The sequence below is a fragment of the Pyrus communis genome, chromosome 12 (assembly GCF_041283825.1).
Source record: "Pyrus communis isolate YQ-2024b chromosome 12, ASM4128382v1, whole genome shotgun sequence".
Taxonomy (NCBI): domain Eukaryota; kingdom Viridiplantae; phylum Streptophyta; class Magnoliopsida; order Rosales; family Rosaceae; genus Pyrus; species Pyrus communis.
In genome coordinates this window covers 18,713,938-18,730,408 of record NC_142576.1, presented here as the reverse complement: position 1 = coordinate 18,730,408, position 16,471 = coordinate 18,713,938, and the positions used below count along the sequence as shown (strand labels likewise).

At 36.2% G+C, this 16,471-nt stretch overlaps 2 protein-coding genes across 2 annotated transcripts; one reads left to right on the top strand and one right to left on the bottom strand.

Moving 5' to 3' along the window:
• Positions 1–3,944: 3,944 nt before the first annotated feature.
• Positions 3,945–11,424, top strand: LOC137744669 (putative calcium-transporting ATPase 11, plasma membrane-type). Its single transcript, XM_068484436.2, has 7 exons — positions 3,945–4,531; positions 7,318–7,372; positions 7,474–9,431; positions 9,518–9,676; positions 9,816–9,987; positions 10,084–10,382; positions 10,644–11,424. Exons 1-7 carry the CDS (start codon positions 4,361–4,363, stop codon positions 10,947–10,949), a joined length of 3,120 nt encoding a protein of 1,039 aa, XP_068340537.2. The 5' UTR covers positions 3,945–4,360; the 3' UTR covers positions 10,950–11,424.
• A 189-nt stretch (positions 11,425–11,613) lies between these two features.
• On the bottom strand, positions 11,614–15,531 carry LOC137744670 (UDP-URONIC ACID TRANSPORTER 1). Its single transcript, XM_068484437.2, has 4 exons — positions 14,944–15,531; positions 14,143–14,246; positions 12,724–12,952; positions 11,614–12,048 (listed from the first exon to the last, which is right to left on the bottom strand). Exons 1-4 carry the CDS (start codon positions 15,385–15,387, stop codon positions 11,902–11,904), a joined length of 924 nt encoding a protein of 307 aa, XP_068340538.1. The 5' UTR covers positions 15,388–15,531; the 3' UTR covers positions 11,614–11,901.
• Between the last annotated feature and the right edge of the window lie 940 nt (positions 15,532–16,471).

Here is a 16,471-nt window from a genome sequence, read left to right as displayed (position 1 = left end):
TGATGGAATAGACAAAACACCGCTAAAGTGGAACAAAAATTGCCTTCCAAATGTCATCCCCTCAAGATGGTCTAATAAACATTGGGTAATGCTAGGGAGACTACATTTTTAAACTAAATTTGAAAACTAAATGATTTGTCACAAATAAGAAATAAGCACGTTAATTTAATTAACACTTAAGTAATAATCTAATCATCAACTTTCATGTCATTTAGTTCACAAAATCTAGTCCAATAATAAAAAAAAGTTTACAAAATTTTGTCTACAAATTTAGGATACAAACTTTCTTCTAGTTTAGGAATGTTGTCACTTAGTGTAATGTTATTCTTCTTTATTTGTAAGTGAGAGTTTTAGGTTCGAATTTCGTAGATGATGAGTTCGTTACCAATTTAGGACTTATTTGGAAATGCCTTTAAAATAACTGAAATCGTTTTTAGTCATTTATGCAAGAAACACCAGTTATGTGATTCTTCGAGAAAATATTTTAAGTGCTTTTTCAGGATTTACTTGCATTTTTATTAAGAACTGATTTCCAAAATATTTTCATAAAAAACACTTTTAATCATTTTAAAAACACTTTTAAACGAACTCTTATTTTTCAAATTTAATATAAATATATTATTGTATAAAAGAAAAGGGCCAGGTGGAGGAGGAGCAGCTCAAAAGATAGTGGAAAGAGGGCCAAACCCGGCATTGAAAGTGTACGGGGATGGAAGAGGATGCTCTCATCCAATTCCCAACGTTTGATGATGTGTTACAAGAAAGTTTTTTAACTCATTAGTGTTTGTCCAAACTTTGGATAGGGACATTGAGGTGCCTTTCCCTATCATTTTTTAATGATGTATCATTTCATACTTTAGGTTAACGGCATTTCCGCCCCTCTTTCCAAAGTTATTTTTTTAAAGTGTTGGATACTTCCCTACGTAAGACAAACGTTGTACAAATTACACCATAAAAATATTAAACTACAAAGAAGAGTGTACCTTTTTAATTTGTCTATTTTTTAATAATTTCTTTTTATTGTTCGTCTCTAAAAGTGATGTCAAAACTGTCAGATAGACATATAACAGTAAATATGGCAGCAATTTCTCTCCAATCGAGCTTCAATTTCTTACTTGTCTTGAGTCAATTGAAGGCAAAGCCTTCTACTATCAAATTTGACAGTAGCTGTCAAATTTATTTTTATAACTCTTCAATAAAGGTGATGCAATATATAATAAATTTTGGGTGTTTTAAGTATTAGATTGGTTGTCTTAATAATTGGACTCTACAAAGCGATGGAAAAAAAAAAATTATAGAATGACATTATTATTTAAAATATTAGTGAAGCAAAAAAAATTGTACAAAATGTCAAATTGCCACATAAGTGATCAAATATCATTTTGATGCTTTAAATTTAACATCTTCTTTAGAGATGCTGTTAACACCCAATTTAAAATGAGTTCACCTATTTAATTAAAAAAAATTATGACTAAACTTCCCATATTACCCCTTTAACTTTAAGTTCACCCAACCAATCTTAACTCACCCAACCATGAAATCTGAACCCTTCTGCCTCAACCCTTTTAACCTTACGACGACTCCATGTTCGATAAGAACAAGCTTCCTTGTCCTATCTCATTCGCCTCTTTCTTTCCCTTTGCAATTTGCAACTGGCAGATTGAAGTTGAGGAAACCTAACTCAAATTGCATTGCTAAATATCGTGATCGACGACTACGATGTTTCCTGAAACAGTGACGCCCTTGTAGAGTAAGTCCTTTTACCGTTACAGTGACGCCTTCGTAGAGTACATCTTTTAAAATTGACAATGTCATACCTCATCTTACGAATTTGTGTCAATGTTATACCTTCCGTTAGCTTGGCCGTTTATTTCTCAGTTAAATGCTGATGTGTCTTGATCCATGACCCATTTTTTATTGAAAACTAAAAAAAATCATTTAGTATTTTTTAAATATTAAAATAATAAATAAAAGTTATTTAAAAAAAAAAAAAAAAAAAAAAAAAAACCAACATCACAACATCAGTTCGTCCCCTTCCCCCCTTCTCTCTCTCTTCTCCCGATCTTGATCTTCTTCTCCCTTCCTGCAACTGCAACCCAGAAAAAAAGAAGAGAAAAAAAAAAAACAATTTGTTTTCCCTGCTCCCCACCCCCTCTTCTCCCTGCACCCACTCTCCACATCCACCCTCTGCACCCATTACCTGCAATCCAAAAAAAAAAAAAAAAACCCAGATCCGTTGAGGTGGAATCGAGAAACCTTCGCTAGGCCGATTTTGAAGGTTGAGAACCTGGGCGCGGAGAAAATGGGGGGGAATGGGTGTGGAGGGAAGAGAGTGGGTGTGGGGGGATAGACGAATTGGGTTTTTTTTTCCTTCTCTCTTCTTCTTCTTGTTTTTCTTCTGCAGGGTAGGTGTGTTGGGGGGGGGGGGGGGGCGGGAACTGAGTTTTCCCTTTTTTTTTTTTTTTTTTCCTTCTTCCTCTTCTTCTTTCTTCTTCTTCCTCTTCCTTGGGGGGGGGGGGGATGAATGAACTGGTTTTTTTTGGTCCTTCTCTCTTCTTCTTCTTCTTCTTGGTTTTTCTTTTGCAGGGTGGGTGGGTGGGTATGTGGTGGGGGGAGGACAAACTGAGTTTCCCATTTTTTTTTTGTTTTTTTCCTTCGTCTTCTTCTTCCTCTTCTTTTTTTTTTTTTTTCTTCTTCTTCTTCTTCTTCCTTCGGGTTGGGTTGGGGTTGGTTTTTTATTTTATTTTATTTTTTTTTTCTTCTTCCTCCTCTTTCTTTCTGGGTTGCAGGAGGTTGGGTTTGTGGTTGGGGGGAGGGGGGACGAACTGGGTTTGGTTTGGGTTTTATTTTTTTTATTTTTTCTTTCTCCTTCTTCTTTCTCCTTCTTCTTTTTTATATTTTTATGTACTTTTTTTATTATTGTAATATTTAAATAATATTAAATGAAATTTTTTTTTGTTTTTAATAATTTTTTAATAAAAAATGGGTTCCGGATCAAGCCACGTCAGCATTTAACTGAAAAATAAACGGCCAAGCTAATGGAAGGTATAACATATACACAAATTCTAAAGATGATGTATGACATTGTCAATTTTAAAAGATGAGGTATGAAAGTGTCGTGACACCAATAGTTAAGGTAGTTTTTTGTACTTTACCCTAATTCCTAATTTTAGGAGTAAGAGTCGTAACTTCTCTTTGGGAGATAGACTTCTTTAGTATGAGAGGGGAAACTTGAACTTTTGGAGAAACAAAAGGAAAGAGGAAGAGAATTTGTTTTAATTCTGCTTGTTCATTTCATTTGTAAACGAATGTTTATATACAACTTTGACTTTCTAATAATAGCTAACTAAAAATAACAATGATGTTTAAGCCGTAAAACTTGACGTAGTAAAACCATGCAAAATTAAGAATTATTTAACATAATTAATTATAGTTATATTATCTTATTCATAAGATCCTCCTGGATCAGATGAGCTTCAGCTCGTTGAAGACGATGATTACTCTTTTTAGTCATTGAAATTGGTATAACTTCTCACTTTGTTATGCAAGATTTACTCCTCACTTTGGTACCCAATATTTGAAATCGATAGAAGTGGTGTGTAAGTTTGTTCACAATCAATTATTTTTATCATTCCGTGAAAAATATATGTAAAATAAGAACCAAAATGACAAAAATACCTTCAATTTAGTAAACATAGGTGAAATTGATATGGTAAAGTTGAGGGTATTTAACGGAGATTTTTTACAAAATGATCAAAATAATTAATGGTAGACAAACCAAGAGACCAGTTCTATATCAAAATGATTGATAATTGACAAACTGATGGACTAGTTCTATCAATTTTAAAAATTACGATCAAACTAAAATGTTATACCGAACTCGTGGATCATTCTAGCCAAAGAATGTGATTTTTATTTACTTAATTTTGTTATTATTTTATTTGCAGGGGTATATTTGGAATTTAGTATGAGAAAAATTTGTTGGTTTTTATTTGAAGTTTTGAAGAGAAACGCGTGTTGGTTGAATTTACTTCAAAATTGGTTGCCAATAAAGACTCCCTATGCAATATAGTATCGTCCGGCGTCCGCCTAGAAAATCAACCATGTGATTGTGAAGAAGTTTAACATCTTTTCAGGCCAAAAATGTGAAAAGTAAAATATTTTCCCATTGAATGGTATGCCCACAACAGCAATACATTACAAGTGTCCTCTACTAATTGGAGGCAGCAGCACATATCTTTTGCGCGTACATGTACGGAATCTTCGTCGTCCGTCCTATCCACGCTTTTGCTCTTCGCTCTCTTTCTCTCTGTGGATGTGTTGCTGGTGTGAGAAAAAGAAGAGAGCTTAACGTGTGGAAATGGAGAAGTTCTTGAAGGACTTCGAGGTGGAGAACAAGAATCCATCGGAGGAGGCTATAAGGAGATGGAGAAACGCCGTCGCGCTCGTCAAAAACCCTCGCAGAAGGTTTCGATTCGTCGCCGATCTCGCCAAGCGCTCCGAGGCCGAAAAGAAGAAGCTTCAAATCCAGGTCTCTCTCTCTCTCTCTCTCTCTCTCTCTCTTAAATCAAAACTGCACCGTTTTAATATCTAGAACTGGTAACCTGGTGTTTTGAGGCGTTTGCTTTCTTGATTGTTTGGCTGCCGAGAAAACATGCTAGGAAAATGAAAGAAACTGAAACGATTTTCAGCATTATGGTTTTGCCTGATTTATTCTTGATTCCTGTTTGCTTTTCTTCCCTTTGAAGCCAATTGGAGGATCAGTACTGCTAATTAAGACTGATAAAACTTCACTAATCGCTAGTCTTGCTTTCTTAATTCAATCGTCATCGTTGTACTGAATGGTGGGTGAGATTTAAAATAGTTTTTTTTTTTTTTTTATCTGAGTATATCGATATTTTTATAATAAGAAAACGAGAAGTTCGGTTAAGCCACACAATGGACAGCTTAATTTGATATCGAATTCACCATCCACGAAATTCGAATCTAATATCTTTCGTTTTATGTGAAGAAGAATACCCGTACTGAGTGGCAGATTTAAACTAGTATCTGAATTTAGGGCAAAAAAAAAGGCGAGTTTAAATTTCTTTTTTTTTTTTTTTGCCCCCAAATCTTCGTCGTCCGGTTTGTATTTTCGGTACACTTAAAAAATTTTCGCCTATGTTCTTGAAACAAAAGTATTCTCCTAAATTTTGGATATACAAAAAAAATTACCACATGCTTGATCAATTTTGTATTTTTGGGAGCTAGTGATTTCTTCATCAATCACATGATTGATCAATTTTGTAACAATTGAGAGTATCGGCGAACAATGCGCTGCGGGTTCGTGGCCCCACGCTCTTGTCTGAGTGTGTAGGCGGTGATTTCTAATTTAAAAAGATATCAGCCTGCATTCAGAGTTTCAAACTTTAGGAAAGAGAATTGTTATTTATATTTTAAAAATCTTATTTTTCACTTTAATTTTTTTTATAATTAGTAAAAAAAATTACACTTTAAAAGTGTAAAATGAGATGTTTAAAATGTTAATAACAATTCTCTTAGAAAAAAACTACAATCTTTGAAGAAACATTTTGTATTGTCCAAAGTCAAAGTCCTTGAAGAACGTTGAGAGAGGCGAAGTTTGCTGCGGATGCCGTGTTTTGCTAGGCCGGCCACTTTGGTCCCATTTGCTGTTGACAACTGCTTTTCATTTGGTCTATTTGGTCGGTCTTTGTTTTATTGACTTTTCTCTTTGACTATGTTCTTTAATTTAGCGACCGCCTTGGATTTATTATTAGCGCTTCAAGATCGACAAACTTTCAGGTTTTTTGATAGGAAATACAGGCTAATTTCTAGTTGCTTGTTTAACAGGGAATTTGCAAACTTGCTGGTCAGAAACGTTAAAAAACTAAAAGGGTTTTTCTGTTCCTTTTTGGTTTATAACAATTTAGTTGCTTGTTTAACAGGGAATTTGCAAACTTGTGGTCAGAAACGTTAAAAAACTAAAAGGGTTTTTCTGTTCCTTTTTGGTTTAAAACAAAATTGTTATACTATAGAATATAGATGGCTACGTTGGTCCTAAATTCAGCTAGCACTTAGCGGGTACGAATATAATAATGCGACTTTCTGACTCCAACGTCCAATGACGGTAACGCAGGAAATTTCTGGGAAATTTTTGTGGGATCACATGGACTAAATTGAAAACATTGACTTAGGGTAGGGGCAATTAAAAATGTTGGCTTTACCACGAAAGTAGTGGGTGGTGGCTATTAAATAAGATTGACTCCCTTTTTTAAATCCCTTGGAAAGGGTCAGGCCAACAAATGGGGTTATCATGGACTCGTTTTCCTACCTCATTCACCCCACCTGGACGAGAAATTTTTAAATATGACGGGAATCCGAGGGGTAGATCATATGTTTTTATCTAAGTGATGAAAATTTTTATTTTTTAAGTTATTAACTTTTTGACACACAAATCCCATCATTTGCATAATGACACGTGGTCACCTTATATGCCGGTCACACTGAAAAATCTCTCCACCTGGACACCCGAAATATTAGGATAAGTTTTGTTTATGTTTTTATCTCGTAAATGGATGATGGACCATATTTTGAAAATAGATTAACAATACTTGAAACCAACATGAAATTAACATATTAGGGTTGAATATTACTTGACACGAAACCTTTATATGACGTGACCCGCCAACATGGATTATTTTGACATGACATCCATTTAACTAGTAATGTAGAAAAAAAAAATTGATTTTTTTTCATTTCTAATACATATTGTAGGAATCCTTATAGAATGAGAAGTCATTTCTTAGGATTTGTTAGTAGCAACGGAAAACCAATTTACTCTTATTTACTAATGTATTGCTAGGTTTTGTGTAAAATTATATTAGCTTAGTTTTAAGTTCTAGTTCTCAACAGTTGATCTCCATTAGGTGATATCAATTTTTTGTTAAAACTTGTGTCAATGATTGTATTCGCAGACCTGAGAACAAATTTTATTACCCTGTATACAAAAAAATTCTCATAAGTTCCTTGAAGGAGGCCGTGTTTCTCATGTATAGACAGCTGAGTTGCATTGATAGTAGCCATATGTGATTTAACAACTGATAATGTGACTTATTTTATTTAAGGACTACATGAGAAAAATAACTGCATATAATGTGTGTAGAACTGCAGACACACATGTAGCTATAATCCAGCCGCCGGTTACTATTATTGTCAGTTGAAGCTTTTTCACCCTTTGATAGTTCCTGCAACTATAGGTCTGTATGACATGGTTATCATTACTTTTTTTGACTTTGTTATTCTTATTTGATTTACCAGGAAAAGATTCGAGTTGCTCTTTATGTTCAAAAAGCAGCACTGCATTTCATTGATGGTATCGTCTTTAAATTTATAGCTCAACTGAAATTTCATTGTGTGTTTGCTGACCTCATATATTGAATCCTTTTTCTCGCTTTGTTTGGTGATGTTGCGAAGCTGGTGATCGTGGATCTATTGAAAAGCTAGGTCAGGATGAACTCAAGCTGTCAGAAGATGCCAGAATGGCAGGTTTCAGCATTCACCCAGATGAACTTGCATCTATTACACGTGCCCATGATATTAAGGCCTTGGAAAGCCATGGTGGAATTCATGGGATTTTAAGGAAAGTCAATGTCTCGGTAGATGAAGGTGTCAAGGATAGTAATATACCAATCAGACAAAATGTTTATGGCTTAAACCGTTACAAGGAGAAACCTCCCCGAACTTTTTGGGTGTTTGTATGGGAAGCACTACAGGACTTGACATTAATAATCCTTATGGTCTGTGCTGTGGTTTCAATTGGAGTTGGAATTGCCACTGAAGGCTGGCCCAAAGGCACGTACGATGGTCTGGGAATTTTAATTAGTATAATTCTAGTGGTTATGGTTACCGCCATTAGTGACTACAAGCAGTCTTTGCAATTCCAGGATTTGGACAGGGAGAAGAAAAAGATTTTTGTTCAGGTCACTAGGGATGGAAAAAGACAAAAAGTTTCCATTTACGACTTGGTTGTTGGAGATATTGTGCATTTGTCGATTGGGGACCAAGTTCCAGCTGATGGACTTTTCATATCTGGGTACAGTTTGCTGATTGATGAGTCAAGCTTGTCAGGTGAGAGTGAGCCGGTGAATGTATCTGAAGAGAAGCCTTTTCTTCTTTCCGGAACTAAAGTGCAGGATGGGTCAGGTAAAATGCTAGCGACTACAGTTGGTATGAGGACTGAATGGGGAAAGTTGATGGAAACTCTGAGTGAAGGAGGAGAAGATGAGACCCCACTGCAGGTGAAGCTTAATGGTGTTGCTACAGTTATTGGTAAAATTGGTTTGACTTTTGCAGTGTTGACATTTTTGGTATTGACAGTAAGATTTTTGGTGACAAAAGGACTTAACAACGAGATCACTGACTGGTCTTCAACTGACGCCGTAACCCTTTTGAACTACTTTGCTATTGCGGTAACTATAATTGTTGTTGCAGTTCCCGAAGGATTACCATTAGCAGTGACGCTGAGCCTTGCTTTTGCAATGAAAAAATTGATGAATGATAGGGCACTTGTAAGGCATCTCTCAGCATGTGAGACAATGGGTTCTGCTAGTTGTATTTGCACAGATAAAACTGGAACATTAACTACAAATCATATGGTAGTTACCAAAGTATGGATATGTGAAAAATCTGTAGATGTAAAAGAAAATGACAGTAAAGAAAGGTTGATATCAGAAATATCTGGAGCATCAAGCATCCTTTTGCAGGTTATATTCCAAAATACAAGTTCTGAGGTTATTAAGGATGATGGAAAGACCTCCATTTTGGGAACACCAACAGAGTCAGCACTATTAGAGTTTGGTTTACTTTTAGGTGGCGATTTTGATGCCCTGCGTGGAGAGGTTAAGATTCTTAAGGTCGAACCTTTCAATTCTGTCAGGAAGAAAATGTATGTGCTTGTAGCTTATCCTCATGGTGGAACACGAGCTTTTTGCAAAGGTGCATCAGAAATAGTACTGGGAATATGTAACAAGTACATCGACTCTACTGGGGAATCTGTTCATCTCTCCAAAGAAATGGTAAAGAATATCACGGATGTCATAAATTCTTTTGCCTGTGAAGCATTGAGAACTCTATGCTTAGCGTTTAAGGATATAGATGACTCTTCCATCGTAAATGGCATCCCAGATGATGGCTATACATTGGTAGCAGTTGTCGGTATTAAGGATCCTGTGCGCCCGGGAGTCAGGGAGGCAGTTCAGACTTGTTTAGCTGCTGGAATCACTGTACGTATGGTCACTGGTGACAATATAAATACAGCTAAAGCCATTGCTAAAGAATGTGGCATACTCACGGGGGGTGGTATAGCAATTGAAGGACCTGAGTTTCGTAGCATGTCTCTGGAGCGGATGAAAGCTGTGATACCGAAGATTCAGGTTAGTAAACAATTGCTTGAAAATTTTCACCCTCAATATATATCAAAAGATGCTTCAAATTTTCTAAATGTTCCGTGTGGATACAGGTAATGGCCCGGTCTTTACCGTTGGATAAGCACACATTGGTAAAAACTTTGAGAGATGAATTTGGTGAGGTTGTTGCAGTGACCGGTGATGGGACTAACGACGCTCCCGCTTTGCATGAGTCAGACATTGGACTTGCTATGGGCATAGCAGGAACAGAGGTTTGTATTCTGCCACATTATCCTTTTCCTTCAATCCTGTGATGTTTTGCTTCTAAGTAATTCTTGTTTCCTCTTTCCATTTCCTCATCCATTAACATGAATGTTTTCAATTCTAAATTATTCATGGATATGTGTATAGGTTGCCAAAGAAAATGCTGATGTCATCATATTGGATGACAATTTTAAAACTATAGTAAATGTGGCCAGATGGGGACGTTCAGTGTACATAAACATTCAAAAGTTTGTGCAGTTCCAGTTAACAGTTAACGTTGTCGCTCTAATGATCAATTTTGTTTCTGCATGTGTCTCAGGTATGTTGTCCAGCAGATTTTTCTTATATGAAATGCCGTTATATTTGTTTGGAGCTGAACTGACACGAATAATGGCAAATTCCGCATCTCTTTCAGGATCTGCTCCCCTTACAGCGGTGCAACTGCTTTGGGTGAACATGATTATGGACACTCTTGGTGCTTTGGCACTGGCAACAGAGCCTCCAAATGATGGACTTATGAAAAGGCCCCCAGTTGGGAGGGGTACCAGCTTCATCACCAAGGCTATGTGGAGAAATATCATTGGTCAGAGTATCTATCAACTGGCTGTCCTTGGAGTTCTCAATTTCTCTGGGGAGAAGCTACTAGGACTTACTGGTTCAGATGCAACTGAGGTTCTCAACACTCTGATATTCAACGCATTTGTGTTTTGCCAGGTAAATATTACTGGTTTAACCAGTACCCTAGTTTTATCCGTGCTGCCGTGCATCTTCCACATGGTTAACTTTAGTACTGACCAGCATATAACTTGTAGTTTTGATGTTATTATTCCTAATTAAGCAGATGGTTTTGGGCCTGTGGTTGTTATTTCCCCTTGTGTTTGTTTTCCGAGATCGACAGAATGCTGCTGAAAAGCTTGTAGTAGTAATACTCAAGTCCCACGTATGTATGATCTTGGCTTTCTTTTGTTCTAACAGGTGTTCAATCAGATAAACAGTCGTGACATAGAGAAGATAAACATATTCCGTGGAATGTTCGACAGTTGGGTATTTCTAATCGTCATGGTTTGCACAGCGGCGTTCCAGGTTATCATAGTAGAGTTCTTGGGAGCTTTTGCTAGCACTGTGCCACTAAACTGGCAACTATGGTTACTCAGCATTTTACTTGGAGCAGTTAGCATGCTTGTTGCAGTTGTGCTCAAATTAATACCTGTTGAAAGGACAACTAAGCACCATGACGGATATGAAGCGCTTCCTTCCGGTCCTCCAGAGGGCATGGTTTGAATAGGAGTGTTTCAGACGCCCTGCTTTCCTTCACAAGGCTAGACGATGTCTGCTGAGTACTGACTGAAACTAGTACGCCGTGAGATAGTCAAAAGGCCGTTTTAAGTTGCAGAACTTTTTTGTGTTGTTGAAAGTGACGGTCCTGTGAAAGCTCTGCTCGGTATTTTGTTTTTGTTTTCAAAAAGATAGAAAGGTTTGGTTCAGTCCGTAGATTTGCTAGCATTTTTCCTTTTACGAATTCCCCACCCACAAAGTAATTTGACGACGCTTGAAATCGTCGAAATCGTTGTTTAGAAATTTCGGTTATCTGATTGAACCTCGGTATAGTTGGTTAGAAAGAGAAATTTATACTGTTCTTAAACGCTTGTGTGAAGGTTTTACGCGATGTCATAGTGCTTACAGTTGCAGTATCCATCTGCATATCATTTGTATGTCAGTGAAGATTATAAATTGAAATTGTGTTCATGTAAGACAATGAATTGTGTTGGAATAGTTTTGTGAATCATTCCTGTTTGACTGCATTCCTCTTCGTTTGTAAATGAGGAATCTAGGCTTTGAATTTCATGTAACTTGAAATCATCAAAACTCAAAAAACTTACCTTTCAAGCGACGTGAGGTAATAACCAACGCAGTTCGAAGAGTTTTACTTGGAATGAACCGGAGAGACCGGAAATACATTAGCTCTATGAATAATTAGGATTGAATCTGGTACAAAAGGAGTTGCTTGTATACATAATAATACACCACCACAATGGATTCTCTTTCTTTCTCTAATACACCATCACAATGAATTCTCTCTCTCTCTCTCTCTCTCTCTCTCTCTCTCTCTCTCTCTCTCTCTCTCTCTCTCTCTGCTAAAACAATATTCGCTAAGAATCTACGTGCACATAATCTCACTAACAAAATACTTAAGCCTTCAAAAACAAAGAATTTGGTAAATGTCAAGGATCACTTATCTGAGCCTCCGTTTTGCTTCTCCATAGGCAACGACTCCCATAACAGTTATCATGTAACCGCCAATGCCGATAGCAGTCACGGGGTTCTTGAATAAAAGAATTGAGATAACAACAGCCACTGCGCCTTTTGCATTGCCTAATACCTGATTGTAAAATAATTACCATAAAACAAAATTATACGAGTCCAAGAACGAGCCAAAAATAAATAAACATGTTGTTCACCTACAAAAAATTGATTCAGCTGCATTCGAAATGTGTTTGTACTGCATTTAAGACTTATGATTATGTGCAAACACAGTTGCCATTCGACTGGCCTTTTACACTTCGAGCTTACAGTCATAACTAGCTTCGACCGGCAGCAGTTTAATCAATGTTTTGATCCTATTCCCAATAGAGTTGACACTTTATGGGTGTACAATCACACAACGAGTTGGATTTTGTGTTTTGATTGCTCGGTTTTGGGGTAGTCAGTGTTTTCCTACACTAAAATACAATTCTAATTTAGTGGATTTTTTGTGAAGATTTCCCTTGAAGGACCTACAATATAGACCGTTCTGAACTGTGGAGTAGCTTCTAGGGTGAATGTTTGCATTTTATTTGAAAACGAGGAATTTGGTCATAATTCATAAATCGAGCAATGTTCTTATGCTGCTAGACTGTCAACCTGGACCATACATTCAAGAGAAACGAAAAACCAACCTGATTAATGGTGTGTGTTGGTTTCTATCTACTAAATTAGAGCAATCAACATATTAATTCGAGAAATAATTAGATTGGGCAATATGAATTAGGAAAAACAAGGTGAAGGAAGTCCAAACCTGAAGCGTTAATGCACTTGTATGTTTGGTCACCAAAAAATTTGACAAATTAGCAGAATATGCCATCACTGAATTAATCAAAAGAAGTAACCACATGAATTTATGCTCCCTTCCAAGTGACAGAGTGGCATCTACGACATTGGGCTCCATTATAAGTGCAGCAGGCAACAACACTAGAACAGCAATCGGAGACATGTACAGCAGCAAATTCATTGAGTTCAACTTCTCCCTGTTCAGTGTTAAGACATAAACAGAACAAGTAGTAAGAAAACACCACAGCAAGAAAATAGTGATTTAATTTGGCTTGAGATAAAGATGGAACAAAACTGAGAAACCTACAAACTGAACATATATCACAACTATTTGGAAAATTATAGTTTTGATTGCAGTGTGTCCGTTGATTGCCAATCAAATAAAGCAAGGGGATCATATCTAAATGCATCTCAAAGAAAAAGTTTACAATTAAGAAATAGATAACTGCCTTCAATCTTAAAGAGAATGTATCTAACACGTATGTGTAGGCTCTAGTAACTGGTAAGTAACGAAATTAAATAAGCAATTAGGAATACAACACTTAATGGTCAATATTCAAACACTCATTGCTTTCTTTACCTAAGAAGAAAAATTCACGCTTGAGGTGGTCTAGCCCTCAGTCCTAATTGTAAAATAGGTCTAACAGCGTGCAATTAGTTATTTATTTCAGTCTAACCAGAATCTCTTTGGACACATATATTTATGTCCGTCCACAAAGAAATGATTTTACATGATTCCTACAAATCTGAAATATCTGTAACTACGGCACAGGGTGTAGCATTCACACAAGGAAAGAAGACACGTAAGCCCCTGTATCCTGAAAATGGCCCTTTTGAGCTCTCTCTTTCTTCTGATGATTGAATCGTCCACAATGGTGAATTTTCCAAATGAAATATGAGTTTCAGGACTCTTCGGGGTTCAAGGTAACCAAGAAAATGGCTGTGCGTGATGAAATTATAGAAATCTCCATTATCTCATCCCTTGCTTGAATCTTTTGTGAAGAGAAAATAGGTAATAATAAAGTATTTTAAGCACAACAGTAGGATTCTAACACATTCTGAGATCAGCCTCCATATGTTATTAGAGTTTAACCAATCCACGGTATTTACTTCCTTCCCTACAACCAGCACAGTTCTGGGTATAAACTAAGAAATAATTGCATTAATAGTTAAACTATTATTTTTAGTTGTGAATGTTATTTATACTAAGTTATCATGCCTTAACTTTTCAAAAAAATTTCCTTACTATGAAAAGAGTGAGATTTAATCCCTTCTTAAAGATTCTCAGGTGGTAAAGGTTAATAATCAGAAACCGTCCAAATATATAAGGTTAAATATAAAAGAGTTCAGATGACAGATTATACAGTGAAAAGCTTTAAAGTTTTACCCTTCGGAAGAAAGTAGGATACCCTGAAGAACAGACTTAAAGGCCCTTGCAGCAGTTGCACTAATGCACATAACAAACCCAAAGAAGTGAAAACTTGGCTCGCCCTGCCACCAACCGAGAAATTTCCATCATTCCATTAAAATTGGAATCAAAGCACATTGCTGATATAAAAAGTGAAAACACAGAATACAATATAAGCCAGAACAGTAAACCGAAAAAACAGGCTGTTACATTCTTAAAATTCATTAGATACATATATCATATGCCAACACAAACTTTAAACACCAGCCTCGCATGATAACAACAATATCCATGCATGGTTTTGGATATGAATGACCCCTCATTTCTCGAATTGCTTACTTCTGCCACGATAAAGGTTGCATTGTCCATTATCAATTACAACTACAAGTGACACTGTTTTAAGAGAATGGTGCTTCTCCGATATTTGTAATCTGTCTATACCAAAATCTTGAGCCAAATGTATTTCCGGTTTCAAGTTTAAACCAGATAGAATATCTAGAACAATGCATCGCTGGTTACTCCCGGTGGCTGAAATTCAGATCTGGATCAGCAAGTATCATATCTTAACTACATTTTCGACCGAAAACTAATTAAACTAGGTAAATCAATAAATCTCGTACCAAATTCACAGCAAGATAAACCCGGGAAATTAACAGCATTGTACAGAGACCAAATCAAAATAATCCGAAAAACGAGCTTATGCAGAAGCAAATAAAAACCAATGCTAAACAATTAAATAGCGATTAAAATTCATGATCCAATTAACAAAAAAAGCATTACCCCACTGGCAATCACCACCCCAGCAACAACAGGCACAAGAGCAGCATAGGTAACCCAGGCCTCCCTCTTCAAGGTCGCCAAATACGCAAACAGGGCGGTGAAAAACGGCGTCGTTGCACCGACAGCCTGATTGAAAGAAACAGCAAGGTACCTGAGAGAGATATTCCCACCCACGACCGACCCACAAAAGACAACGCTCAAAGTGGCAATCTTGAGGAACTGGGACCGAGATTTGATGGTCTGGAGAGGCACAATCTTGAGGAAGACGATGGAGAGGTAGCTGAGAACTGCACAGGCGGCCATGTGGCACATTGTGAGGAAGATTGGGAATCGAAAGCCATAGTTGGAGAGTAAGAACTTGTTGAGTAGGAGGACGCCGATGTTTGATGAGTACCAGAGGATTATGAGGGAAGATATGAAAATGGCTTGCTTCTTTGAAGACATTGCTCAAATGGGTTGAAGGAGGAGGAGAGATTTTGTTTGGTGGAACAGGTGCTTGGAAGCCTTGGATTGGATTTGTTTGGAGAAGAAGCTCTGCTCTGAGCTTCAATGGAAAGTTGTTATTATTTCTGCACTCTTGGTCTTTGGCTTTTTCTTTTCTTTCCTTTTTTTAATTTTACATCTTTCTTGCTTTATTATTTTATTAGCCCCTTACACACGCACATAAGCGTTTGGTATTAGTCTTTTTATATTAGATTATGTTTTGTTTTATTTATTTTTATTTAAATAGCTAATTTATATTTTTATTAAAAATTATTCCCAAAAAAAAAAAAACATGAAACATAAACACCCACTAACGTTGAATTTTTTTTTTCTTTCCTAAAGTTTAAAATCCATTCAAAATTAAAAAGTGGTGAATTAATTTAACTCTTTTTGGTTCAATTTGTATTTCTAAAATTTTATAAGGGCACTTTATGATATTTTGAATGTTTTATTTTATTAGGGTGCTTAATTTATTCATAATAAAATTCTTGTTAATTTTTTTGGCTCACTTTTATACTTTATAAATCGCAGTTTTTCAAGTACTCATGAGGTAACAAAATTCCTATCACGTTAGTAATTAATAAACAGATTACTGGTCAGACCGACTAAAGCATAAAATAGTAAGAAAAGTTATAGTTCAAGACAAAAATGAAATAAAAATAATATGAGTTCAGAAAGTCAAAAAATGAGAAACTTAGTAGTAAAATGGAAATTACATTTTTTTTTTCTTCAGTTTTTTATTTATTTTACTTGAGTATTCGAATAAGCAACGTTGGCTTGCGTATTGTTGTTGGACGGCGACTCGTAGGTGGAAGGAACATGCAAACGTGGCAAGCAAGCATTAGCCACGGCTGCTCTGACAATTCATGTTCCAAAACAAGTATTGACGCGTGGCAATTGTAACATCTTACGTCAATAATGTAACGTAATATCTTTAATAGACCAAATTTTAAGCTTAAATTTGCAATGTATGATCAAGTATATTAATTAATACTTGAACAATAATTTAATATAAGTATATTACTCAATATTTATAATATTTGAA

Bases quoted from the DNA above. Each gene is read 5' to 3' on its own strand.
- LOC137744669 (XM_068484436.2), top strand. From the start codon at position 4,361: ATGGAGAAGTTCTTGAAGGACTTCGAGGTGGAGAACAAGAATCCATCG. The intron at 7,373-7,473 runs GTATCGTCTTTA...GATGTTGCGAAG, and splicing joins AGCACTGCATTTCATTGATG to CTGGTGATCGTGGATCTATT. The intron at 9,677-9,815 runs GTTTGTATTCTG...ATATGTGTATAG, and splicing joins TGGGCATAGCAGGAACAGAG to GTTGCCAAAGAAAATGCTGA.
- LOC137744670 (XM_068484437.2), bottom strand. From the start codon at position 15,387: ATGTCTTCAAAGAAGCAAGCCATTTTCATATCTTCCCTCATAATCCTC. The intron at 14,247-14,943 runs GTAATGCTTTTT...GGTTGGTGGCAG, and splicing joins GGGTGGTGATTGCCAGTGGG to GGCGAGCCAAGTTTTCACTT. The intron at 12,953-14,142 runs GTAAAACTTTAA...AACACTGAACAG, and splicing joins ATCCTACTTTCTTCCGAAGG to GGAGAAGTTGAACTCAATGA.